The following is a 25,779-nucleotide window of genomic DNA, read 5'->3' as shown; positions in this document are numbered from 1 at the left end:
CCCCTCTTGGGCTAACAGTGTGTGGTGGTGCACGGCTGCATGCTTCTGTCAGCCTGCAGGTGTGACGTCCCCAGCAAGGCAGAGGTTGTAGGGCCGTGGGCTGCTTGGTGCTGGTGCTTGGCTGCTTGGCTCCTGGCCATGGCTGCAGCTCTTGCCAGTGTCCCACGGGGCCCCTGGTTGGAGGAGATGCTCTAGAGCGGGTGCAGCTGCCTGCCTGCCCCTGTCCAGTGCTGTGGGTAGCCGTGACTCCGGGGCCTGGTTGTCCTGTCTCCACTGCCCGGATGGCCATGCAAGGGCCCATTGTCTGCCCTTGAGCCTCCTCAGCATGCATGACCTTCACCGGAGTCTCCTCCCCCAGATGCTGAGGCTCTCGTCTGCCATCCTACACCACCCGTGGCAGTGAGGGGATGGACTGGTGGCCAGAGACCCCTTGATGGTGTGCAGTGTTCAGTTTAGCCCCTGCTGGCTGAGCCTTCAGGGCGGCTGGGTGGTAGCACCAGACCCCCTGCAGTTGTCTGTCTGCAGGTGCTAGGAGAGTGGGGGGTCGCTGTGCATGGTTGATTTGGGTTCCTGCTTCTGGACAGGGTGGGGGTGAAGCGTGTTGCACCTTGCCAGGGCTTGTAGGTGCTCACACTGGGAGGGACCTGGATGTGCCTGAGGAAGGAGAGGCATCCCCCTTTTGCAGTCAGGTTGGACCTCCGGTGAGAAAGTCTACTGTACAGAAGTTGTGGGCAGCACATGCTGCAGCTTCTTGGGAATGAGATGTGGCATGGCCCCAGGTGCTGGGTGGAGAGAGTGAGGCAGACCCCAGCAGGCCAGCTTAGGGTGCCAGGTGAAGGCCTGCCCTGCGGGCCCCTGCTGGGACATGTGGTTTAGACCCCAGGTTGCACGGAATCCTGGGGAAGGGCAGCTTGCAGCTGGGCTGGCGTGTGCAGGCTCCATGCCCCTGGCCCAGAGCTCATCTTCAGAAGTGGAGGCAATGCTGGGAGGGGTGCGTGGGGGTCACCGGCCCTGGACTGAGGGATGGCAGGGGCAGGTTGGAAGGGCATCTCCTTGAGCTGTGCGTTGCTGGGCAGGCCCTGGGCTCCTAGCCCATGTCTGACTGTAGAGTGGCGTGGGGGGTCCCCAGTGAGCACGAGGTATAGTAGCAAACCGAACCCAAGGGGCCACAGCTTGTTTTATCCTGGTGTCCAGCTTCTCTGTGGCCTAAGGAGTTGGCAGCCATGCTCTCTGCCCTCCTACGTACATTTTGCTCCCCCTGAGGTCAAGTTTGCCATAGAAACAAAATACCCACTGCCCCTAAGGGCCTCTCGGGCTGGGCAGGTGAGCACTGGCTGACATCTGTGCAGCCCAGGCAAGGACAGCTGCTCCTGGCAGCCCGATAGATTCAATCCAGACACTGCCCAGGGACACTCACTGGATAGTTGGTGGGCTCTGTCTACCTTACAGGCCTGAGGTTAGGGAGGGGTGGTCCGGGGGTTCCTATGTCTTCAGCAGCTCCATGCTGCCACTGAGCAGTGGGCCCTGGCTGGACCACATATCTCTGTGAGATGGGGTGGGGGCTGCTGTGGCAGGAGTCCGTCTGTGCCTAGTCAAAGTGTACTAGCACTCCTGCAGTCTACACCCATGGGAGGCAGTGGGGCTCTCCGGGATGGCTGGGCTGCCATCTGTGGCAGAGCAGGGACAGGAAGTTGGGGGCAGGTGGACAGCCCTCGCTCGCCCTGTGCAGGTGTGGAGGGGAGTCATCTCTTGGGCACTGGCTTGTGGGTTGGCCCCGGCATGTATGACTGCCCAGCAGTCTGGAGCAGGCAGGCCCTGTCTGCTCCTGGGGAGGGCCCTTCGTTGTCTGCTATCACGTGTACAGTGAATGTTGTTTCCTGCCGTCATCTCATGCCCACTGTGTCCTGAAGCCCCCCGGCCTCCAGGACTCCCAGACTTGGCCTGTCCGTTAAAAGGACCTGGGACAGCTCAGCTTGCTACAGTTGTTTAAAAGGCTGAGAAAGAGAGAGGTCTCCCACGTACTAAGGCTCCCAGCTGCCCACAGAGGCTGAGGCTGGACCAGGATAGAGCAGGAGGCTAGGGCCCCCTCTGGGTCTCCCATGCGGATGGTGGAAACTGTCACTGGCCTACTTGTCGCCTCCCAGGGGCCACGGGGCGCCGTGTTGAAAGGTAGTGCCAGGACTGCCCCAGGCAGAGCAGGGCGGAGTGTGGGGGTCAGGACTGCTTGCCAGTGACAGCACCTGACCTCTGAAGGGGCCTGCGCTCTGCTGGGCCATGGTCACTCTTGTACATGCAGTGTGCTGGGTCCTGAGCACTCCTGGCTCATGCGTGGACATCTGTGCCTGCGGTGTCTGCTCCATCGGCTGCCAGGTCTCCTGGGGTGCTTCGTCAGGTCGCTGGCTTCATTCAGTGCTGGTTCTTGAGCTTGAGCCTAGCAGAGTTCTCAGCCATCACCCAGACCCTGGACCCCAGAGCCTGTCCCTCTCCTTAGAGGCAGCCCCTCGTCAACGCGCCTGCAGTCCCCAGTGAGAGCTGCAGCTTTGACGGGTTGCTTTTTCTAATCACCTGCCTATCAGTTTGTGCCTCCATCTCCTTACCTACCTGCCTAACTATCTACTTATCCACTACCTGCCCAATCACTGCCTAACTACCTACTAACCTACTATACTACCTACCTACCCGTGTAACTACCTACTTATCTACTACCCACCCGGGATCCAGGGGTCAGTCCGGGCCACCTGCATGGCTGGCAGGGACCCCAACTCTTGGACCATGTGCTTCTGCCTGCCAGCCGCAGCAGGAGGGAACTGGTTGGAAGAGCAGCCGGGGCTGGAGCTCATGCTCGTGTTGCAGGCAGTAGCTTAGCCGGCTGTGCTACCAGCAGCCCTCCAGGTCTCCCTGACACAGGGCTCTCCCATGCTGCGCTCAGCCCGTGGAGGGGAAACGTGCAGGCTCTGCACTGAGCAGAGCTCACCTCTTGTGGCTGGGCATGTCCCGAGCAAGGTCTCACAGCAGTCAGGTTGTGGGGGTCTCCATGCTGGCTGAGGGCCTGCCTGCCCATGGGGGTGCAGGAAGTAGGGGGTTTTGGGCCACACAGGTGCCTGGAGTCCAGCTGGAAGGCTAGGCTGTGGTCTTGGTGATCACAAGGGACAGTGATGTGGCTGGATAAAGGAGAGGTTCCTCACCTGGTGGGCTGTGAGGTCTATTGCCTGTGCTTCCCCGGGGGCAGGCCTTCAGCTTTACCCGCCACGTGGGGGGCAGAGAAACCCTCAGCTTGCCTGCCCCGTCATATGCGTGTACCTGTAGCCTCACCCTGGGGAGCACACAGACCCAACATGACCTGTAGGCTGCCAGCCCCCGGGTCCAGGGGGGAGACGGGGCCCCTCGCCTGCCCCTTTACATGCATTTGCAACTACCTACTCCTTGTAGTTGTCTACCATGTGACAGCATGTGCTCAGCTCAGAAACCTGGGCAGGCTCTGGGAGCCCTACCCTGAGCCAGCTCTGATCATGGCATCCCAGGGAAGGTTTAGGGGGCACAAGGGCTTGGTGGCTTGACAGGCTAGGAGTACAAGGTGCCTGGGAAGGTGACCTCTTCTTTCCAGGCCCATCTGCAAGTGGCTCAAAGTCCTGCTGCCCTTCCCCTTGGCCTGTGGACCCTTGGGGGGGGGGGTGCCAGGAGGCGGGTTCTGGCAAAAATCTTCACATCTGCTGGCAGCCCTGGCTCCACCTGGTGAGCAGGGCCCAGGGGACAGCTCTGTGGGTGAGTGGTAGCAGGTGCTGGGAGGGGTTGTTCCCTTCCCCGCAGGGGCAGAGCGCCGAATGGCTGCTACAGACGGACGTGGCCTCTGGCGTCTGGCTACCACCCAGCAAAGCTCTGCCTGCCCTGGGTCCCCTCGCTCCCAGGCCAGTGGCCCGCCTAGACACAGGAGCTGCTCATTATCAGCAGCGAATGTGTCCAGATGAGGCTTGTGCACCGGAGAGCTGGCCGGCCTGGGTCTCTGCGGGCCAGGTCTGCCCCATGGCTGCTGCAGCACAAGCACACAGCCTTGCCAGCAGCAGTGTGGCATGTGGCTGGGCTGGGTGTAGGGTGCGGGGGATGCCTGGTCAGCTGCTGGCGTAAGTTGCACTTGCCCGTGGGCAGGCGTGCAGCCGTACACGAGATGGCTGCTGGAGACAAAAGGCCCATAGTTTCCCTCCTGACAGGGTGCACGGTCAGCGAATTTGGGGCCCCCAGATACGGCCTGGGAGGATTCTGCCTGTTAGCAGGAAGCTCTTGGAAGTGGGGTGTGGCATGATCAGGTGCCGTGGTGCCCACCAACCTCCCCATGGGGCGTGAAGTGGTGCTTTGGGCTTGTGTTTAAGGTGGATTGGTCTGAGTGAGAGCCCTTTGTCCGGTGGGATCTGCACGTTTCCTCCCACCCCTGCTGGGCCTCATGAGAACACTTCCCATGGAGCCGAGGCTAGGGTGTGTGGAATCCCTCTGCCCACATTCTGGTTGTCCATCTGAGTTGGCAGGACTTTGACTTGGGCTCTTCCCACCACAAACACCGCCTTCTGGGCCTTCCCATCTGACAGCAGTACAGAGCCCAGCTGGGACCTAAGTGGCTTGAGCTGGCTGCACATGTCACTGAGCCACGGCCACCTCCTAGTGACCCTCCCTGGCTGTTGTGGCCATCTGAGGATGACCACATCTCTTCCTGTCTGTACCTCTGCCCTTGAAAGCACAGTAATAGCAGGGACAAATCTTCCAGCTGCTGCTCCACCCCAAAAGCCTGTAACACCTAAGTCTGGGTCACCTGAAGTCGGGGACCAGGAGCCCCACCTGAGTCTCCATGTGGGTGTCAGGGCCAACGTGCACCTTAGGACGCTGGGTCAGACCAGAGCTTCCAGGACTGGAACATGGCTTGACCCAGTGGGGCGTTTCAGCAGGGGCTCCATTCACTGCCTGTGTCATTGGCTGCAGCCAAGGTGGCCTTGTGTCCATGGGTGTCGCAGGTCCTGGGGACTTACAGCCATCCCATGGCCTCCCTTCTGCCCACTTGCCAGGTCAACTACAGCCCAGAAATGACCTGGAAAATTCCAGAAACCAGCATTTCCTGAGTGTTCTTTGCATTGAAGTGAGAGCCCGTGCTGGCCAGCAACCCAGTTGTGCATGTGAGGCTTTGTTGCCACCGGCCTGTCTCACTGGGAAGGACGCCCCTGTGCACTGTCACGTGTCCCCAGCTGCTGGTCCCTGGGGTGGCAGGTGTTCCTGGCCGTGCTTAGTGCAGCTCTAGTTCCTCAGAGTTTCAGGGTGTGGCAGCTTTGATCTCTTCCTCTTGTCCTTTCTCCGCTTGATGACACGCAGCCTGGGGACTCTGGGAGTGAGGGAGCGTGCTCACTGCCCTGCAGACATGGTCCCGCGTGCATCCTGTGTCCTGTGAGTGCAGGTGACCAGATTGGCCCCTGAGGAGGACACCATGCTGGTGGGGCTTGTGTGCTGCACACACAGATGCAGCAAGCAGCACCCACTGCCTGCTGGCCTGGCCTCTCCCCTGGGAGCAACCCAGGGTCAGGCAGACTTCTGCACTCATGTTTCTCATTCCCATTGTTTAACCTGTTTGCCTGAAAGATTGGACTTGGTCACATTTAACTTTTTTTAAAAATTTATTTATTATTATTTTTTATTACAAAGATATACAGACAGGAGGAGAGACAGGGAGGAAGATCTTCTGTCTGATGATTCACTCCTCAAGTGAGTGCAACAGCTGGTACTGCGCCAATCCGAAGCTGGAAACCAGGAACCTCTTCCCAGTCTCCCATGCAGGTGCAGGGTCCCAAAGTTTTGGCCCGTCCTTGACTGCTTTCCCAGGCCACAAGCAGGGAGATGGATGGGAAGTGGAGCTGCCGGGACTAGAAGCAGCGCCCATATGGGATCCCGGCGTGTTCAAGGCAAGGACTTTAACCACTAGGCCATGCCCCCGGGGCCCAAGCTTTATATATATATATATATTTTTATATAAATATAAATATATATATTTATATATATAATATATATATTTATAAATATATATATATTTTATTGCATTTCATTTTATAACAACGTTTCATAGGCTCTGATGTTCCCCCATCCCCTCCTCGTGTCCTCCCCCCATGGTGGATTGCTCCACCTTATTGCAGTATTACAGTTCAAATCCAGTCTTGTTTCTTTCATTGCAAGCATGTGCCATGCATAGAGTCCAATATCTTATTGCCCAGCTGGATTCAACAGTTTCCTGGGGAGACCAACTCTGGTCTGAAGAAATAGCTGGCAGATTATCATTCCAACAATTAAAAGCCATAACATAACATCAACAACAGTTTCCAACATTATGGGATTAATTCACATTGCATTGAGTGACTGATAGGTTAGACAATGAGTTCTTAATCACATCCTGTGACTATTTCATTACACATTTAACTTAGAACTTGGAAAACACCGCCCTCAGGCCCTGCAGCCCCCAGGGATGGAAGTAGCCCTGGGCAGCTGGTAAAGATGGGGTGATCGCTCCCCAAGTATGGGGCCACCTGCTGTGCAGCCTGCTCTCCAGAGCCTGGGCTGGGCTCTTAGTCATCTGCAGCAGGCACCTGGCTGAGCCTGAGCCGGCTCTGCCTGGCAGGTTGTGCAGCCTGACCCTGAAGAAGCTGGTGGTCCTCCAGGAGCTGGAGAAGGAGCGCATCTCCGTGGTGATCGCTGTGAAGATGCAGGTGAGTGGCCGGCTGCATCCTTAGCCGCTGTGCCCAAGGTCCTGCCCAGACCCCACGCCACCAGGCACACAGCCCCTAGGTCCCCCATCCTGGCCCTCAAGGTCAACAGATCCTTTAGTCCCTGCCCAGACCCCACGCCACCAAGCACACAGCCCCCAGATCCCCCATCCCCGCCCTTAAGGTCAACAGACCCTTAAGTTCCTGCAGACTTTCCACCTCTTGCTGCTGAGCCCACCTGCTCTGTGCCTGGACCAGGGGAGACCCCCACTCCCTTGGACCCTATCCTTATCCATGACCGTTTAAGCCCATGCTTCCTCTCACCCCTGCCCCCACGGCGAGGTATCCAGATTGACTGGGGTCATGAGAAGCCAGGCCAGATAAGCCCCTATGGGGAGGGGACCAGATGCCTATGGAGATGGCGGGAGCGGGAGGGCGCACACCCCAGTGGAGATGGAGGGGAGGGAGGGAACAGACCCCTGTGGAAAGATGGGGTTCCTGTGTTGTCTCCTGCCTGCCTGTCCGCCCCCTCCCTTCTGTTGCTGTCTGCCCCCCCACCAGCTCGCACTCTTAGGGATCCAGTGAGCCTCTACCCAGGCCTCCCTGCTCCTGGGCGCACTTTTCTGGTTTGAGGGCTCCGTTCTTTGTGGCCTGTGCTGCGTGTTGCCCCTGTCCCATGCCAGCTTGCAGCTCTAGGGAGCCCCCTTCCTGCGGCCCCAATGGATGGGGAGCATCCCTCTGGGAATGGGCTTCAAGGAGGTGCTGTCTGATTTCCAGGGCTCCAAGCGGGTGCTGCGGTCTCACGAGATTGTGCTGCCCCCCAGCGGACAAGTGGAGACCGACCTGGCCCTGACCTTCTCCCTGCAGGTGGGTTGGTGGTTGCCTGGTCGCAGGCTTGGGTTCCCGGCTTGCTCTCTGGTCAAATGAGTTTCCACTCTACTTCCCTGGTCATAGATCAGGTGGACTCCTCCTGTGCTAAGAAAGCAGCGAGGGGTCCTGCCACGGGGCATTCTTAGCCTCAACACTGGGTTCTGCAGGGCAGCTCTGGCACCAGAGTTGGTGTGGGGTGAGGATTGGGCAGGTGGTCGGGGACTCCCTGGCTGTGTCCCCCAGCAGTGCCTCTGGCCTCTGCCCCCAGTACCCACACTTCCTGAAGAGAGAGGGCAACAAGCTTCAGGTGCTGCTGCAGCGCAGAAAGCGCTACAAGAACCGTACCATCCTGGGCTACAAGACGCTGGCCGCTGGCTCCATCAACATGGCCGAGGTGAGCGAGTGGCTCTGGGCTCCCCAAGACACATCCCTGGGACTCTCAGCAACTGACCCAGCCCCAGGAAGCCCCGCTGCTGGGGGCGTCAGGGCACCCATGGCCATGTCTGTGCCCACCAGGGATGGCTCCTATTGCTACCAAGCCTAGCCGCTGTGCTCCGGGAGTGGCCGCAGCCTTGGGTGTGGGTCACTGCTGGTCTAGGTTGAGTAGCAGTGAGAATGGTCACCATCCTAGAGGCTTCTCAGCCACAGGGATCACCAGAGCCCTGACCAGTAAGACCAGCCAGATATGGGGGTCCCAGGAGCCAGCTCCAAGGCCTGGAATCTGGAGAGGGTCACAGTGCAGTGAGACTCGCCCACTCCTGGGTTGCTCGAAAGGCCTGGTGGTTGGCCAGACCTGCATGCCCAGGCCCTCGGAACTGCTCTGGCTTCAGCCTGTGGGCCTCACCTGTTGGGAAGCGGCTCGTGTCCCCCCAGTTTTAGGGTAGGTGGTGGGGGTCCAGGTACACGTGTCCCTGCACACACCCAGGGCTGTGCAGGCATGGCTCACTTGGGTGCTGTGAGCAAGAAGGGGGTTATGGGGGAAGGAAGCTGTCCTGTTTCTTCTGACTCAACAAGTAGCAGCCATGTCAGGCCCTGAGGGCTCCATCCAAGCCTTCCACAACTTGGCCCAGGGACATGCTTCCTGGTCACTCTGCTCATGGTGGCCGAGTTGGCCCTGCCTCCCCCACTCAGCCCAGCACCCTGTTGCTCCTGTCTGCTGGTGCCCCCGCCCCACAGAGGTTCGGTTGAGGTCCGCCCTCTGGTCAACAGCAGGGGACGGCCCCCCGAAGTGGCTGCCCTGGACCTGTGCCCGCCAGGTGATGCAACTGCCCTCGGAGGGTGGCCAGGTGCTCAGCCTCTGCAGCAGCGTCAAAGAGGCCCTGGGCAAGGTGGCCGAGGTCTGGATTGTGTCCCTGTGCAGCCAGCCCATCGACTACGAGGATAGTGCCATGCAGGCCGGCCCCAAGGCCAAGTCCACAGGTGAGCATAGCTGTGCAGTGGGAACTTCGAGGCAAAGCCTCTTCTGCCCTGGGAGAGAGGACTGTCTGGGCTAGCCTGGACCCCATGGACCCAAGAACCCTGTGTGCTGGCACCATCAGCAGAGTTGCCAAGGGATCTGGCACAGCTGTCCTCAGCGGCCACCACTGTCACAATCGGAGGCACTGCCCCTCCCCCGCCCAGGCAGACATGCCAGGGTGAGGAGGAGGATCTGGCCAGCCTGTGTGACCCCTCCCTCCCTGCAGCTTGTCAGTGGGGACCTAGGGGAGGGCGTGGGGACTGCTGGGCAGCGGCTGGAACCTCAGAGTGAACCTTTGCACTCCCCGTGCAGACAACTACTCTGAGGAAGAGGATGACAGCTTTTCCTCGGAGCAGGAAGCCAGTGACGATGCTGTGCAGGGCCAGGTGACCCGGGTGGAGGGGCCGGGCCTGGCGCTTCCTGTCGGAGCTATGGCCTGGGCTGCCCTTGACCTTGGCGCCTGTCCCTGCAGGACTTGGATGAGGATGACTTCGACGTGGGCAAACCTAAACCGCCGCGGCGGACAGCAGTGAGAACGGCATCCATGACCAGGGTCGGTGCTGGCTGGGTGGGCTCCTGGAGCTCAGCTGCGGCCCCTGCCCCAGGTTCTGACAGATCCTGGCCAGTAGAAGCCGGAGTGGAAATGTCTGTGGATGGGCCCCATTGCCCCCTCCTCTCCTGCCTTCAACTCTTGCAGACTACAGGGGCTCCTAGATCCCATGCAGGTGGCCTAGGGATCTCTCATTGGGGCCAGCCTCAGCTTTGTGTGTCCATCCCTGACCAAGCCCACCTGGGCCTCTGGCCCTGGGACACAGTCAGGGCCGTCACTCTCCTCCAGAATGCAGGGGTAGGGACCACATCCACTCTCTGGACCCTACCTGGCACAGGCATGTAGTGAAGCCCCACTCGTACCCTGGGCGTGGCTGAGGCCACCCGCCCCGCCCCAACCTGTAGGATTTGGCTTAGGAACTGGACTGAGGCCCAGGGGCCGGCCACCCAGTTATGGGTGGAGTGGCTGAGAGCTGCAGGCCCCATAGTGCCCCTCCTTGGTGTGGGGCCAAACGCTGGGCTCCTGGTGCGTCTGCTCAGTGTGCTGTAGCGCCTGATAGGTTCTGATAGTATCATTGCCTTGCAGCAGCAGAACTTCAAGCAGAAGGTGGTGGCGCTGCTGCGAAGGTTTAAAGTCTCTGATGAGGTGAGTGGCCCCTGTGAACATGTAGTGGGACAGGATGGGTCTTCTGCCAGGTCTGTGATGTCACTGCACAGCATGTTGTAAATGGACTTTGGGAGTGACAGTGAGCAGAGAGCAGGTGGAGGCCCAGGGGCCCTGCCCAGTGGACGCCCCCGCCCCACGAGTACAGCCCGTTGGCACCTCATGAGAGGTTTCTGTTTTCCTTCCCCATCTCCAGATCCCCAAGATGAGTTTGTAACTGCAGTAACTGCAAAACTGTGGGGTGGAAGAGTTAGCTACTGCCCGTAGTCCAGACTGCTCCTCCCGTATGACACTGCTGCCTGAGGGCCCAGGGTCTGGGATTAGCCCCAGCACCAGCTGACAACTGCTCCTCCCCACCCAGTGTGGGCAGTGGCCCATGGGTGAGGCTCTCCCCACTGGATTGGGGGACCAGGCTCCCAGTCTTCTCCAGAGCTAGACAAATAGCCTGCTGGTCAGTGCCAACCCACCAGGGGGTTCTAAGTCCTAGGACAGAGCCTGTGACCTCAGGGTGGTGAGTGTCTTTCCTGGGCTCAGACAGTGTCACTTGGCTGCAACATCTGTGGGGTGGATGCCCTGCAACAGCCTCCCTACTGCCAGCACCGGCCCCTTCCTCCCGAGAGGCGGGCACCTCAGATGGGCAGGCCCCTGCTGCGAGGGTCCAGGTGCCTACAGATGCCGGCCTGTCCTCTTGCCCACCTGCTGGCTCTTGCAGCAGCCCTGGGCCACCCTCCGAGTGCCGTCCCTGGTGGGAGTTCTCACTGGGGGGTGTAGGGGAGATGCTAGCCAGGTACCCTGGCTGTTCTGGCTGCCCCAGGCTGCCCAGCTGTCCCAGCTGCCCCAGCTGCCCCTGGCTGCCCCAGCTGCTCAAGCTGCCCCAGGCTGCCCCAGCTGCTCCAGGGATAGCCTGACTTCGAGTGACTCGCTGGAGGTGGAACCACAGTGAATGGGCACTGGGCAGCTGAGTGTTAGAGCCTGTGGGAAGCTGGAAGGGGGAAGCTGCAGGCAGGGAGCCAAGCCCCAACAGGAAGTGGGATGCAGGCACTGCTGGTTTGTGAGGAAGATGGTATGTGGGGGCACAACCTAGTAGGAGAGCTCACTCCTGGAAGACAGGTGGAGTGGCACGGCTCAGCACATCGAGGTACTTGTATGTCTTGGAGTGACTCCCTGCAGAGTCACCCCATCCCAATCAGCCAGGCTCCCATGGTGGCTGGAGGCCTGAGGGGAGGGGCAGGAAGGCTCAACAGGAGTTGGCATCTGGCCTAAAAGCTTGAAGTGAGTGCAGGCCTGCCAGACCCTGCTGTCTTTCAACAGAGAGCCTGCCAAGTGACTGGGTCCAGGCTGAGCCCACAGCATGGGGAAGGCCCACTGGGACCACTGCATAGCTACAGTGAACCCAGATGCTGGAGCCCTCCTCACAGCACATCTCAGAACATCGTGTGCTGGGCTGGTGTCTAGCATGGGCGAGGGTGGACACAGCCACAGAGTGAATGTGGGAACTACAGGGTAGACACGGGCCACAGGATGGATGCAGAATGGATGCACGGCAGATGCAGGGAGCCCAAGGTGGGTGCAGGGTGAACACAGACGGATGCAAGGGCCACAGAGTGGCCGCAGGGGCCACAGGGTAGACACGATGTATGCAGAGACAACAGGGGCCGCAGGGTGGACACAGGGACCACAGGGTAGACACAGGGGTTGCAGGGTGGACACAAGGGCACAGGGTAGACACGGGCACAGGGTGGACACAGGGTCACAGGGTGGACACAGGGTCGCAGGGTGGACACAGGGGCCGCAGGGTGGTTGCAGGGGTCACAGGGTGGATGCAGGGGTCACAGGGTGGATGCAGGGGCCGCAGGGTGGACGCAGGGGCACAGGGTGGACACAGGGGCACAGGGTGGACGCAGGGGCACAGGGTGGACACAGGGGTCGCAGGGTGGACACAGGGCTGCAGGGTGGACGCAGGGGCACAGGGTGGGCACAGGGACCACAGGGTGGGCGCAGGGCCGCTCCATGGCCCAGCTCACAGGTGCCCGAGAAGGACTGTTGGGACAGCCTGGGGCAAGTGGCGCAGACTTGGTTGAAGGCCCGGACTGGGTCCATGGCCTGAATGACCTAGGACCCCAGCAAACATGCCAGCTACAGTGGCTGTGTCAGTGCAGGCAGCCTTGGGAGTGGTACCTTACTATACCTGGCGTCCCCACAGGTCCTGGACTCTGAGCAGGACCCCACAGAACATGTCCCCGAGGGGGAGGAAGACTTGGACCTTCTGTATGACACACTGGACATGGAGAACCCCAGCGACAGTGGCCCCGACATGGAGGATGATGACAGTGTCCTTAGCACCCCCAAGCCAAAGCTCAGGTGGGGCCATATGGGAGCCCTGGGTATAGCAGGCAGAGGTGACCTGTGGCCACTGCTCCCTCAGGTGGGGCCACGTGGGAACCAGGTTGGAGCATCTGGCCCTAGGTGCAGCAGGCAGAGGTGACCTGTGGCCACTGGTCCCTTAGGGGTCAATGGTAAACAGCCAGGCAGGTGCGTTGGGGGGAGGTCATGCTGAGTGTGGGGAGGGCCAGCCAGGTCTGCAAAATCTGTGGAGGGTGGTGGGTCCTGCAGTGGTCAGTGGCATAGCCCCAGGGGCCCATCTGCCTTCCAGAAAATTCTGCCTGGCATCTGCAGGGGACGTGGAGGTAGATGGCACCAGTCCTGCCAAGGCAATAGCTCAGGTTGGGAGGGCTGTGGCTGCATTTAGTCACAGGGCCCCTTCCCAAGGATGCAACAAACAGATGAACATGTATGGGGGATGCTGAGGAGCAGGCAGAGCCAAGGCTTAGTCCCAGTCTCATGGCGCTGTGCCAGGGGAGACCCCAGCTCCACCTAGCACTTGGGGTCTGGCTCAGGGAGGTCCAGCGGCAGCAGCCTAAGCGGGGAGGAAAAGTCGAATGAACTCAGGTGGGGAGAACTGAGTCTACCTCTGCCTCCACAGCCCCCTGAGGGACAGATGATGGCTTGGCACACTCTGCCATCCACTAGTTCATTCCACAGGCCCCCAATGGCCAGTGCTGCGCAAGCCAGAGCCAGGAGCCGGAGCCAGGAGCTCTGTTAGATCACCCATGAGGGTGCCAGGGCCCCTAGCTCTTGAGCCATATCCTGCTGTTTCTGGGATGTGTTAGTGGGAAGTTGGATCAGAACCTGGCAGCCAGGACTAGAGCTGGTGCTGAGTGTGGGTATCCAACTGTGGCTGAACCTGCTGTGCCGCTGTACGCTCAGACCTCTGTGATGGTCCTCTGGCAAGAGCTCAAGGGCCAAGCCAGTGTCGGGCAGCAGTGTGTCACATCCATGTCCCAGCTTCACCTTCTGATCTGATCTGCCACACTCACCCAGGAGGTGGCAGGTGGTGGCTCCTGTGCTTAAAGCCCCGCCAGCACTCACATGGGAAGCCCAGCTGCAGCCTCACTCAGCCCAGCCGCTGTGGGCGTCCAGGCAGTGAGCTCTCCCCTGCTCCTTGCCCCCCATCTCTCCTCTCTCTGTGTGTGTCTTGCTCTCACTGTCTCACCCTAAGGCCATCCCTCCTTCCCCATCTCTGTCCCTGAAATGAGGTGAACGTAGTCAATGTGGAGGCACTCACTCCCCAGGAGCTGGCGGGCAGCTGGGGATGTGGCCTCAGGGGAGGGCCTTGCACACAGTGTCCCTTCCCCGGCCAGGCCGTACTTTGAGGGCATGTCACACTCCAGCTCGCAGACCGAGGTGGGCAGCATCCACAGTGGCAGGAGTCACAAGGAGCCCCCCAGCCCGGTGAGTGGTACCCACAGCTTGAGCCTGGGCATGTCTGGGGAGTTCCCAGCACACATGCCCCAAGCAGCGTGCGTGGTGGAGACCTCAAAATTCCCACCCCGGCCCTTGACCAGCTCCTGCGGGCTCTAGCTCTCGCTGGCTGGGCCTGAGTCCTGTCACACACCCCAGGTTGACGTGCCTGAGAAGAGCTGCTCCCCAGGAGGCAAGCAACCCAGTGAAGGTGTCCCTGACCCCACGGCTCTTGTAAGTGACCTGCCCTTACCTGCAGGCCTTTACGGGGTAGCCCAGTGCAGGTGCCTCTGACCCCACAGCCCTTGAAAGCAAGCAGCCCTCACCTGAGCCCATGCTGGGCAGGTTCCAGCAGGTCATGCTGGTCTCCTGTGGCAGCTGGGCTCAGGGCCCTGGTCAGAGGCTGGGGTCAGTGGGCCCCTGAGGACAGCAGGCATCTGTGCTCACATCCCCTCTTGGCTGGCAGGGCATGCCAGACCCTCGGGAGCAGCCGGGGCAGACAGAGCACAGCCCCGAGCCCGAGACGCCAACCCTAGATGTGTTCACGGAGAAGCTGCCACCCTCCGGGAGGATCACCAAGACCGAGTCACTCGTCATCCCCTCCACCAGGTGGGCAGGACCGGCGGTGTCCCTCCTAAAGAGCTGCAGGGTTGGGGCTCATCCTGGTAGCTGTGGGTCAGTGTCACCTGCAGTACCCAGGCTCCATCCTTGAGTTATATTTAGACTCAGCATTGCTTCAGCTTGGCCTTCAGGACCAATGAGGCAAGGCGGTACCCACTCTGAAAGCCCATGGCCAAAATGAGAGCAGAACCCAGTGACAGGGCCTGGGAGATGACAGCCCAGCAACAGGGACCACAGCCAGCGATGGGGACGACACAGCCCAGCGACAGGGACTATAGCCAGTGACGGGGACAACACAGCCCAGCGACAGGGACCACAGCCAGCGACCGGGACAACACAGCCCAGCAACAGGGACGACACAGCCAGCAATGGGCACAACACAGCCAGCGACAGGGACAACACAGCCAGTGACGGGGACGACACAGCCAGCGACAGAGACGACACAACCCAGCAACAGGGACGATACAGCCAGTGATGGGCACGACACAGCCAGCGACAGGGACGACACAGCCCAGCAACGGACGACACAGCCAGCGACAGGGACCACAGCCAGTGACAAGATGAGGCTGGAAGTAGTGGGCCTGAGTGCTGGCATCAGCTGAGGGCACCCAATACTGGCTGTGTCTCTGATCCAGGATAAAAGGGGTACCAAGCCCACCTAGGACCCACAGTGCCCCACGCTGCCCTTGGAGGAGCTGAGCTGAGAGCAAGGTCCTCCCTGGCCACCTGGGCTGCTGCGTCCTTTCCAATCTGTCCCGGTCTCCGTAGGTCGGAAGTGAAACACACAGGCCGCCGGGGCAGGAGCACGTCATTGAAGGAGCGACAGCCAGCACGGCCACAGAGCGAGCGGGCCAACAGCTTGGACAGTGAACGCTGCCCAGACACGCGGAGCCAGCTGCAGGTGCAGGGACTGAGACGGTCTCCCAGGGCAGGGCAGGGTCCCAAGTACAAGGACAGAGACAGGTCACCAGGTCAGCCCTCCCTGCAGGGACAGGCACAGGTCACCAGGTCAGACCCTTTCTCCCTGCAGGCATGGGGGTGGCCAGCTTTCCCCCACGCCCCGCTGGCCAGGCTTCCTCTACAGGGCCTATTTGGCAGGTGTGTGTCCTCCCCATCAGATCCCCAGGAAGACTGTGTATGACCAGCTGAACCATATTCTAGTATCTGACGACCAGCTCCCGGAGAACATCATCCTGGTCAACACCTCCGACTGGCAGGGGCAGGTAGGGATGGGCAAGAGTGAGGCTTTTCCACATACACGCAGAAGCCCAGGGCCTCTCGTTGGGGTCCACAGAGATGTGGGGGTGAGGAGACGCCACCACTCCCCATACCACCTCGTGGGGTGGCATCGGCAGGCACTGCTGGGGCCCCACGCTGGAGCCGGACGCACCCAAGGTCTGAGGCTGCATGCTGAGGGTCCCGGATGTGCGCTGTGCCTAGTTCCTGTCGGACGTGCTGCGGAGGCACACGCTGCCCGTGGTGTGCACCTGTTCTGCCGCAGACGTGCAGGCTGCCTTCAGCACCATCGTCTCGCGGATCCAGCGATAGTGAGTGCCTGGGCCTGACTGTGCCCTGCCCTGTAGGTCCCCCAATCCAGGCCTGCTCCCTCTAGCCTGTCCCCAACAGCCTGTCCCTCACAGCCTGTCCCACACTGTCTGTTCCCCCACTGCCTGTCCCCAACAGCCTGTCCCCCTAGCCTGTTTTTTACAGCCTGTCCCCCTAACCTGTCCCTCACAGCCTATCCCCCTAGCCTGTTCCCAAATGCCTGTCCCCCCCCCGAGCCTGTCCTTCACAGCCTGTCCCCCTAACCTGTCCCTCACAGCCTGTCCCTCTAACCTGTCCTTCACAGCCTGTCCCCCCCAGCCTGTCCCTCACAGCCTGTCCCTCTAACCTGTCCTTCACAGCCTGTCCCCCCCAGCCTGTCCCTCACAGCCTGTCCCCCTAACCTGTCCCTCACAGCCTGTCCCTCACAGCCTGTCCCCCTAACCTATCCCTCACAGCCTGTCCCCCTAACCTGTCCCTCACAGCCTGTCCCCCTAACCTGTCCCTCACAGCCTGTCCCTCTAACCTGTCCCTCACAGCCTGTCCCCCTAACCTGTCCTTCACAGCCTGTCCCTCACAGCCTGTCCCTCTAACCTGTCCTTCACAGCCTGTCCCTTAGAGCCTGTTCCCTATAACCTGTTGCTCACAGCCTGGGTCTGCCTGTCCCCGTCCTGTGGGCCCCCACAGTCTTGGTCTGCTCCCCGTAACCCTTCCCCCACAGCCTGGTTTCATCACTGCCCAGGGGCTCCTGTGGAGGGGTAGGATGGAGTGGGGTTGGGTACAGTGCAGCCCCCTGAGGCTGTTCCCCCCCCCACCTGCCGGTCCAGCTGCAACTGCAACTCACAGCCCCCGACGCCTGTCAAGATTGCAGTGGCGGGCGCGCAGCACTACCTCAGCGCTGTCCTGCGACTCTTCGTGGAACAGCTGACCCATAAGACGCCCGACTGGCTGGGCTACATGCGTTTTCTGGTCATCCCCCTGGGTGAGACCCGTGAGGAAGCTGCCATGGAATGGATGGGTGGTGACCCAGGGTGATGTCATTGTTGCCCTGGCCTGGGCCTGTGGATGGGTCTACCTGGGAACTGATGCTCCAGCCACTGGTCCAGCATGCAGGGCTCGGTCCCATCTCCCTCCAGGGGCTGTGCAGGCCCTGGCTGGGGGAGCCCCCAGGAGCGGGGAGCCCCTTGGACACATGGTGATGGGTTTCTTTGCTTGCAGGCTCCCACCCTGTGGCCAGGTACCTAGGCTCTGTTGACCACCGCTACAACAACTTCTTCCAGGACCTGGCCTGGAGGGACCTGTTCAGCAAGCTGGAGGCCCAGGGTGCTGGTGAGGTCCCCCTCCCTGCCAAAGGGCTCCCTCTGCCATCTGAGCCAGAGCTGGGGGTGCGTGGGGCCGGTACAAGGCGGCACCAGGTGGTCCCCAGGGCCTGAACGGCAGGCCCGAGCGCTGTGGCCACCTCCTCTTGCAGTGCAGGACACTCCAGACATCGTGTCGCGCATTACGCAGTACATCTCTGGGGCCAACTGCGCCCACCAGCTGCCCATCGCGGAGGCCATGCTGACCTACAAGCAGAAGAGGTACTGGCATGGACTGGGCCGGGCAGGGGGCAAGGGACAAGAGGCAGAGCTTTGTGCGTGCTCAGGTCTTGAGGTGAAAAGTGAGCATGACCACTCGTGTACCCATCATGACCACTGGCGTGTCTGTGGCAACCACCCACGTGTCTGTGACGACCGCTGGCGTATCCATGACAACCGCCCATGTTCCCTGACCCAAAGCCTTGGAGAGGTGTGGCAGCACCTCTGCAGGGGCTGCCGTTCTAACCACATGCTTGCTGCCTTGTCCCTGACTTAGGGACAGGCTGCCTGGGCCATGGGGAGAACACAGGGGCAGGGCCTGGAGCCCTGGGCCACCTCTGCAGCCTCAGGCCACTGTCCCCATTGCATCTGACACAGTCTCTCTTCTCTCTCGGCTCCCTGGAAAGGAAAAAGCACTTTCATTTTGACTTTGCCCTGAGGTACGGCTCCTGAGCCTGCGCCCGCCCCCCCCCCCCCATCCACCCCCAGCTGGTCTGCAGGGCTTGTTTAGCAGGTGCCCCACTGCCCATAGCTGCCTCTCAGCTGCCCACAGGCCAGGCAGAGCTGGAGCTCCCTGACAGAGGGCACCCCAGGCCTGGCCCTTCACAGTGACCACCTTTCCACTCCCAAGAACGGAGTGACTATGGTCGGGTTTCCTGCAGGGGACTCTGGGACAAGGGTAGGAGGCTGAAGGGGACCACAGTGCTTGGTAGCCATACCATGAGCTGCCCATTGCCCTGAGGACAGTGTCCTTCTGGAGCCTGGTGCCCACAGCTAACAGGTGTACATGGCCTCTACCCAGGGACCCCAGACCGGAGGAAATGTCCAACTGCAGGGATAACCCACCCTGCAGTTCCTCTCTGCTGTCCCTGAGGGACCCAGGGCCTGCTAAACAAGTCCTTGTGGGCCCAGCAAGACGAGCTGCAGTCCTCCCTGCCACCATCCGAGGCACCGGAGCCTACAGCATGCACTGCCTGCGGGGCCGGCTATAGCTTCTCGTCTGAGCAGCTTCCTTCGAGACCCTGGCCCCATGCCCTCGCTGTGTTACAGTGGTGACACCGGCATCTCTGGGGTGGGGGTGGGGGAGCGGGGCCTGAAGGCCCAAGTATTGCTGCCACAGGAAACATGCTATCCCCCCAGTAGGGCACCCGTGCCCTAAAGATCGGGCATCCTCCTACCGTGGGTTGGCCCCGCCCAGTCCGCCTGTGTTGGTATGCAGGGTTCGCTGGTCCCAGCAGCTCCCCATAGCCTACACTGCCATGCCATGGTGTGTGACCCTGCAGGAGCCGGAGTCCTGCCTCTGTGCCCAGCCGGTGTCACCCCTGTTGCTGTGTCCAGTGCTGGGTGTCGTCTGCATGGCCCGGCTTCAGCTTGGCTTCCAGTCCTAGCCGCGGCTCCGTGCTGTGGCATTACCTCATTCCGGCCCAGTGCCGTGGCCATGGAGGCTGGGCAGTGGCCAGGTGGGCCTAGGAGGAGGAAAGACTCGCTTCTGTCTCCAGGCAGGGATCCTTGAAGAGGATGCGGACCCTGGGGGCTCATGCAGGCCGGCCCCAGCTGTGCACCCTGGGCTATCCCTTGCGAAGCTGCTCATGGCGCCTATAAGCACACTGGCATGAGCCTGCCCTTCCTGCTCTGGGCTGGGGTGTGGGGGACACTGACCTGGGGGCAGGGCTGGCTTTCTGACTGCAGACTGTGAAGGAGATGGAGCGGGGAGGCTGGAGGGAAGCTTCCCAGGTCACAGTGGGGGTCCTGTCTTAAAAGCCGGGCCCGGGGCCGGCAGGAGACCCTGCTCTGTGACCCACGCCCTGTGGCAGGAAGGCGCCTGATGACCCACAGGGCCATGTGACTGGCTAAGGACCACGTACACATTTTCATTTTATGTGTCACCCTGGGGCTTCCAAGGTCCTCTGTGATGACCGTGGGCAGCTCTTACAGCAGATTAGATAAGAGCCAAGTGCAGCCCAGGCCCCTGCTGCCATTCATTGGGCACTAAGACCCTGGCACTGCCTGTGTCCACTGCAGCACCATGGTGAAAAGCTGCTCAGAGGAAGCTGGCGTGCTCTGGCCGAACCTGCCATTGCTGACAAGGCCTCGGGCTCCCAGCTGCACACACAGCGGGAAGGCAGTGGGGCTGTGGGCAGCAGGCAGGTGTGAGGGGCCTGACTGCGGCCCTTCCTCTCCACCCACAGCCCTCCCAGCCCCATTGCAGGGGACCTGAGTGTGGGCTGAGGCTGGGCTGGACTGCTTCTTGGGTCCTGAGAGCGCTGTGCCCACCTTGGGTGCTGTGGCCCGAGCTGGGTGGCCCCACCCCACAGACGCCCTAAACATGTTCTTTCTGCTCCTAGCCCAGATGAAGAGTCCTCTCAAAAGTTCATTCCCTTTGTTGGGGTAAGTACTGGGCAGTTGCCTACAGGTGACACTCCTAAAATGTGCAATGCCCTGTGGGACCCTGGGCCATGGCTTTGCAGTTCTGCTGGCTGCCCTGTCCACGAGGGGTATCTGATGGTGCCAAGAAAGGAGCCTCATGCTGTGGATGCGAGGAGCCAGGTCCTTGACAGCTGGCGATGGGCGGGGTCCCTGGGGGTTGCCCCTCTCCCTATTGGTCCCTGCCCACATGACCCTGCCAAGTGGCCTCCCTCAGGCCTAGCTGTCTGCTGAGACCCACAGGGCCAAGGTTTCTATGCTGCACCCCTTGGGGAGGGAGAGCTCCCTGGGGCCACGACCGGTGCTCGTACTTGGCTCGCTTCACGCCAGCAGGGCTCTGCGATCCCACAGGCATCACGGAGCTGGACCTAAGGCTGAGCCTGGGCAGTGGGGTGGGCCAGCACACCTGTGGCCACAGCCAGTGTCCTGTTGCCTTCTAGGTCGTGAAGGTTGGCATAGTAGAGCCGTCCTCCGCCACCTCAGGTAACCCTGTAACCCTGACCCTGTCAAGGGTGCGAGGATGGCACTCGGGGACAGAGGGCCCTATCCCTCAAGTCAAGGAGACCGACCCAGCCCTAGGGCCCATGAGTGATGGCCCAGTGTGGCGGCCAGTCCGAGGAACGGGCTCCCCCACCCCTGGACCCCTGGTATCCAGGGTAGAGCCACCAGCAGGTGGGCTTACCAGCGCGCCATGGCCCCCACAGGCGACTCAGATGATGCAGCCCCCTCGGGCTCCGGCGTCCTGTCCTCAACCCCGCCGTCCACCTCTCCTGCTGCCAAGGAAGCCTCCCCAACACCCCCCTCCTCTCCGTCGGTGAGCGGGGGCCTGTCATCTTCCAGGTAAACAATGTTCCACCCACTCCGGCTGTCCACCTGCCGAAGGACAGGGCAAGCCAAGGCACCTCAGCGAGCATCACTGGCGGACATTGACCAGGAGGCATGGCAGGGGTCGTTGCACCAGGCCACCTCTCAGCCTGAGGCTGGGGCCTATGATGGACACCTGTGTGCCTGTCCCAGTGCCTGTGCCTGAGCTGTGGCCTCTCATGGTCACTCGCTGCCAGGTGTAGGTACCCCAGGAGGCAGCTGGCAGTGCCTAAGGACTTGAGTGGCACCCACATGGAAGACCTGGGTGGAGCTCCTGGCTGCTGACCATGACCTGGCCACAGCATGAGGGCATGGGGCAACCACTAGGAGACCTCTGTTAGCTCTGCCTTTCACATCAAAAGGGAGGCCAAAGGCGCCAGAGCCAGGCTTTGCAAGCAGTGCTGGGTGCTGGTTGCTCCCGCCCAGGCTCTGGGCTTCTGTGGCTACTGCTCATGCCAGTTGTGTGCCCAGCATCCTTTGCTCTAGGCCCTCCAGGCTCAGAAGGGCAGCTGGGGGACCAAGTGGGCACCAGTAGCTGCATGGGGGCTGCTGGCAGGACCGCATGTCCCAATCCCCACTCCTGACCACAGGCCAGGATAGGCTTTGGAGGCCCCAGAGGTGCCCACAAGGCGACCAGCTTCTGCTCTCCCAGCCAGGGCCTCGGCGCCGAGCTGATGGGGCTGCAGGTGGACTACTGGACAGCAGCCCAGCCCGCAGACAGGAAGAGAGACGCTAAGGACCTGCCTTCCGCCAAAAGCACGCTCAAGTGCACCTTCCGGTCCCTGCAGGTCAGCAGGCTGCCCAGCAGCGGGGAGGCCGCAGCCACGCCCACTATGTCCATGACTGTGGTCACCAAGGAGAAGAACAAGAAGGGTGAGGGGCAGCCTGTGGCAACTGTGAGGACAGCAGGACAGACCTGGCCCTGTGTGCTACAGCAGGGCACTTGGCATCCCAGGAGCTGGGGAAAGGGGCTGTGGTTGCCCTGCCCCGGGCTGAGGGGTTGGGGTGCAGTGGCTGCCTTGCCCCGGGCTGAAGGTTTGGGGTGCAGTGGCTATCCCACCCCAAATCTGGCCTGAGAGCAAACGCAACCATGCCCTTTCCTTCCCAGTGATGTTCTTGCCTAAGAAGACAAAGGACAAAGACTTGGAGTCCAAGAGCCAGTGCATTGAGGGCATCAGCCGGCTCATTTGCACAGCCAAGCACCAGCAGAATATGCTGCGGGGTGAGCACTGGGAGCTGGCCCCGGGTGCTCAGGGGGCGGGGCCAGGGGTGCTCAGGGGCTGTGTGGGGACCAGGTACTTGGGGGCGAGGCCGGGGCCAACCAAGGCCATTGTGTTGGCTATGAGGTGCGTGTCCCTTCTTGCAGGCTCTGCCCATCTGATGACAAGGGCTTCACAGCCAGCGGGTTTTAGGTGTGGTTTATAACCCCTGCTGTAGCCATAGCTGAGGCTGGCCCCAGAGCTCCCTTTGTGAGCTTCCTCAGGTGACCAGGGGCACAGCAGTCCTCTCGTGTTGGTTCAGGCTTCAGCAGAGGGCAGCTGACACCCGACGCCTGGGAATGAGTAGTGTGTGTCCAGGTTGGGGGAGCAGCAGGCAAGAAGTCAGGACCGGGGACCAAGCTCCTGCAGCCCTCTCCCCCCCCCCCCCCCGTGTCCCAAGGGGTGTCAGGCCCCCGGCTGGTGGTCAGTTGCCCCTTTCCGCAGTGCTCATCGACGGCGTAGAGTGCACCGATGTCAAGTTTTTCCAGCTGGCTGCCCAGTGGTCCTCCCACGTGAAGCACTTCCCCATCTGCATCTTTGGACACTCCAAGGCCCCCTTCTAGCCCCACCCACCTGCTAGCCCCACCCCGGAAGCCCAGACAGACCCCTGGGGTTGTCCTCAGTCAGCCAGGCAGGGGAGGCATGCTCTGGCCTTCCACAAGAGCTGAGCCTATGTCCGCTTTTTTAGCCTAGGACAGATGAGGCTCCTGGGCCAGAGGCGAGGTCAAGGGTGTGGCCGCTGCAATTCCCAATAAATTCAGCTAGGCGGTGCAGGTCCTGCAGGAACTGCAGTTTCTAATGCTTTTGGACACCTGCTCTAACGTGGCTGCCAAACACGCTGACCGTGGGGTACCCGTGGTCTGGACCATACTTTCCCCCAGGAGCTCCCCGCCCCTACCGCCTTCCGGCCATCCCCAGCCTGCCGCACTTGGACACGCTGCACCAGGCAAGTCCCAGAATCCAACCTGGGGAGCAGTGAGGAGCCAGCTGTGCCCACTGGCGCCTACCCTCACTCCCTCCAGCAGGGACCCTCCAGGGCCAGCCATGGACTCTTGAGTGGGTTTGGGCCCATGACCAGGGGTGTGTGTGTGTGCATGCGTGCGTGTGTGCACAGGACACATGGGCTGCAACTGCAGGTACAGCTAGGGCAGTGCGGACAGAGCCTCCAGGCTGCTTGGGGCAGAGCTGGGACCCCCTCTGCCTTCCCACATAGCACTCAAACTGTTCCCATCTCTCACACATACCTCCTGGATCTCGTCCCCACAAGCCCACCTCCCACCGTGGGGGCTGGGGTCGGAAGACAGCAGTGCAGGCCCCACCCTCCCTGGCACCTACTAGCTGGCTCTTCTGCATTGCGAGTGCTGGCTGCCTGGGACAGTCGTGACCTGGCAAGGCCCCTGAGCAGAGCCCCTTCCTCAGTTAACAAAATGCCCTCCACGACCTGAGACCAGCAAGCTGGGTGCTCCCTGGAGGATTGAGGTATAGGCAGTGGACACTGGGCCCCCATCCCTTGCTTCTGCACTGTTCTGGGGAATCAGGTCACAGAAGGAGCACATTGGGAACCCTGTGCTGGTCCCCCGAGCTGGACTGCCCACAGCACTCTGCCTACCTCACGCGGCAGCTGTGAGCCAACAGGGTGACTGACAGAACCGGGTGCAAGTGAGGAAGTTGCCAGGGCTTAGCCACCACTGCTACCTGCCACACCTCCCTCTCCCCCAGCCACTGGGCCTGTCCAGCTTCATCTGTGTTGGTCCCCTTGCCACTGGGCCTCCGAGCCAGGCTCCTGGGTGAGCTCTCACTGCCCAGTAGCCAGCAGTGACCCCTGACCTTGGCCAGGCTTCCCTGAGCCCAGACCTGCAGGCCTGATGTGCACCCTGGTGTCTGGGGTGTGAGTGTGGCTAGCGTGTGTGTGTGTGTGTGTGTGTTTTAATGGAATACAGGATTAATGTAAATAGTTTTGGGGGAACAGACTAATCTGTTATGAATGTGACCACATGGACTACTTTACGGTGCTGACGCTACACTAATAAACCCGGTGGGGCACTCCCGGAATCTCGTTCTCTGTGGTTCTTGGTGGGGGCCTGGCGAGAAGTCATAACTCAGGCCTGCACAGTCGCTAAAGGCCCCTGCAGACGGTCGGTAGGTGGTGCGCAGGTGGAGGCCCGAGCAGGTGCAATGACGGCTGGAGGCGGAGTCGGTGGGCGGAGCATCCCTGCGCGGCTCGCCCTCCGCAGCATCTGTCTGGTGCGCCCCGCAGCGCCCCGCGCGCGCGCTCCCACCCCTGCCCTCAGGCGGCGGTTCCTGAGCGCAGGGAGGGGTTCGAGGAAGCAGCTGGGGCGGGCCTCAGGTTCCTGCGGAAGGTGGAGGTAAGTTATCGGGGCTGGCGGCTAGCCCCTGGGCTTGGGGCAGGAGGGCAAAGAGGGCTGGTGGCTGTTTCAGTCTGGGACACTGTCCCCCAGTTTGGGACACTGGGGCCCTTTTTTCCTCAAGGTTTGATCCTGGGAGCCTCCCCCTCCCCCTACCGTGGCAGGGTCCCAGCAGTGCGGACCAGCGGGCTGATGGTGTTGGAGGTGGACGGCAGGAAGGTGCCCGCGATGAGCAAGAAGAGCGAAACGCGCCCCTCTGAGCCCAGGCAGCCTCTGGTCCCCACAGGCAGGACTACCGCCTGGGGCCCGTCTGGGGCACAGAGTGGGGTGCAGCAGGGCCTGCAGGCGCAAGACTGGGTAAGCACAGCTGAGGGCAGGGGAGTGACAAGAGTCTGGTAGGGCAGGGGACACAATAGAGGACACTGCAGGGGACAGAAGACAGAGGACACAACAGGACACCACAGAGCACAGCAAAGGACACGGGACACAGCAGGGAACACAGAGGACACAGGACACCACAGAGCACAGCAAAGGACACGGGACACAGCAGGGGACACAGAGGACACAGGACACCGCAGAGCACAGCAAAGGACACGGGACACAACAGAGGACACAGCAGGAGACAGGACACCACAGGGGACACAGAGGACACCGCAGAGGACACGGGACACAACAGAGGACACTGCAAAAGACAGGACACCACAGAGGACAGCAAAGGACACGGGACACAGGACACTGCAGGGGACACAGAGGGCACAGCAGAGGACACGGGACACAGCAGAGGACACAGAGGACACAGGACACCACAGAGGACAGCAAAGGACACGGGACACAGGACACTGCAGGGGACACAGAGGACACAGGACACAGCAGCCTCCCATCCCGGAGTGGTCAGTGGGAAGACAGTCTTGCAGGCACCCACTGCCCACCCCACCTGGAGCCCTGGACAGGAGCAGCATGCCTGTATCGGACGTGGGGAAACTTGGCCTTCAGGGGGTTCCAGGGTATGCAGGGCTGGAGCTCTGGGATTTCCTGGTGCCTGGGCCAGAGCTGCCACCTGG

The 25,779-nt window shown here is 61.3% G+C and overlaps 1 protein-coding gene across 3 annotated transcripts in view; it reads left to right on the top strand.

Annotated features, from left to right (window-relative positions):
• The window catches only part of PACS2 (phosphofurin acidic cluster sorting protein 2), a 29,250-nt gene extending 4,846 nt beyond the window's left edge, over positions 1-24,404 (top strand). Inside the window, exons 2-25 of one of the 3 annotated variants that reach the window (XM_040974959.1) lie at positions 6,641-6,728; positions 7,503-7,592; positions 7,864-7,989; positions 8,852-9,014; positions 9,364-9,437; positions 9,524-9,604; positions 10,187-10,246; positions 12,468-12,625; positions 13,966-14,056; positions 14,225-14,299; positions 14,532-14,674; positions 15,455-15,593; positions 15,799-15,909; positions 16,127-16,233; positions 17,056-17,210; positions 17,447-17,557; positions 17,700-17,808; positions 18,213-18,245; positions 20,151-20,193; positions 20,670-20,712; positions 20,934-21,069; positions 21,746-21,966; positions 22,202-22,315; positions 22,797-24,404. In XM_040974959.1, the coding sequence (XP_040830893.1) occupies positions 6,641-6,728; positions 7,503-7,592; positions 7,864-7,989; positions 8,852-9,014; positions 9,364-9,437; positions 9,524-9,604; positions 10,187-10,246; positions 12,468-12,625; positions 13,966-14,056; positions 14,225-14,299; positions 14,532-14,674; positions 15,455-15,593; positions 15,799-15,909; positions 16,127-16,233; positions 17,056-17,210; positions 17,447-17,557; positions 17,700-17,808; positions 18,213-18,245; positions 20,151-20,193; positions 20,670-20,712; positions 20,934-21,069; positions 21,746-21,966; positions 22,202-22,315; positions 22,797-22,915 (2,590 nt within the window). In that variant the 3' untranslated portion in view covers positions 22,916-24,404. The remainder of the gene's footprint in view (positions 1-6,640; positions 6,729-7,502; positions 7,593-7,863; positions 7,990-8,851; positions 9,015-9,363; positions 9,438-9,523; positions 9,605-10,186; positions 10,247-12,467; positions 12,626-13,965; positions 14,057-14,224; positions 14,300-14,531; positions 14,675-15,454; positions 15,594-15,798; positions 15,910-16,126; positions 16,234-17,055; positions 17,211-17,446; positions 17,558-17,699; positions 17,809-18,212; positions 18,246-20,150; positions 20,194-20,669; positions 20,713-20,933; positions 21,070-21,745; positions 21,967-22,201; positions 22,316-22,796) is intronic. The other 2 variants (XM_040974958.1, XM_040974960.1) reach the window with 2 other exon arrangements.
• Positions 24,405-25,779: the final 1,375 nt, after the last annotated feature.

Source organism: Ochotona curzoniae, unplaced genomic scaffold (genome assembly GCF_017591425.1).
Source record: "Ochotona curzoniae isolate NIBS_2020 unplaced genomic scaffold, NIBS_Ocur_1.0 contig_2688, whole genome shotgun sequence".
In the NCBI taxonomy this organism is placed as follows: domain Eukaryota; kingdom Metazoa; phylum Chordata; class Mammalia; order Lagomorpha; family Ochotonidae; genus Ochotona; species Ochotona curzoniae.
This window is presented reverse-complemented; position numbering and strand designations above follow the sequence as displayed.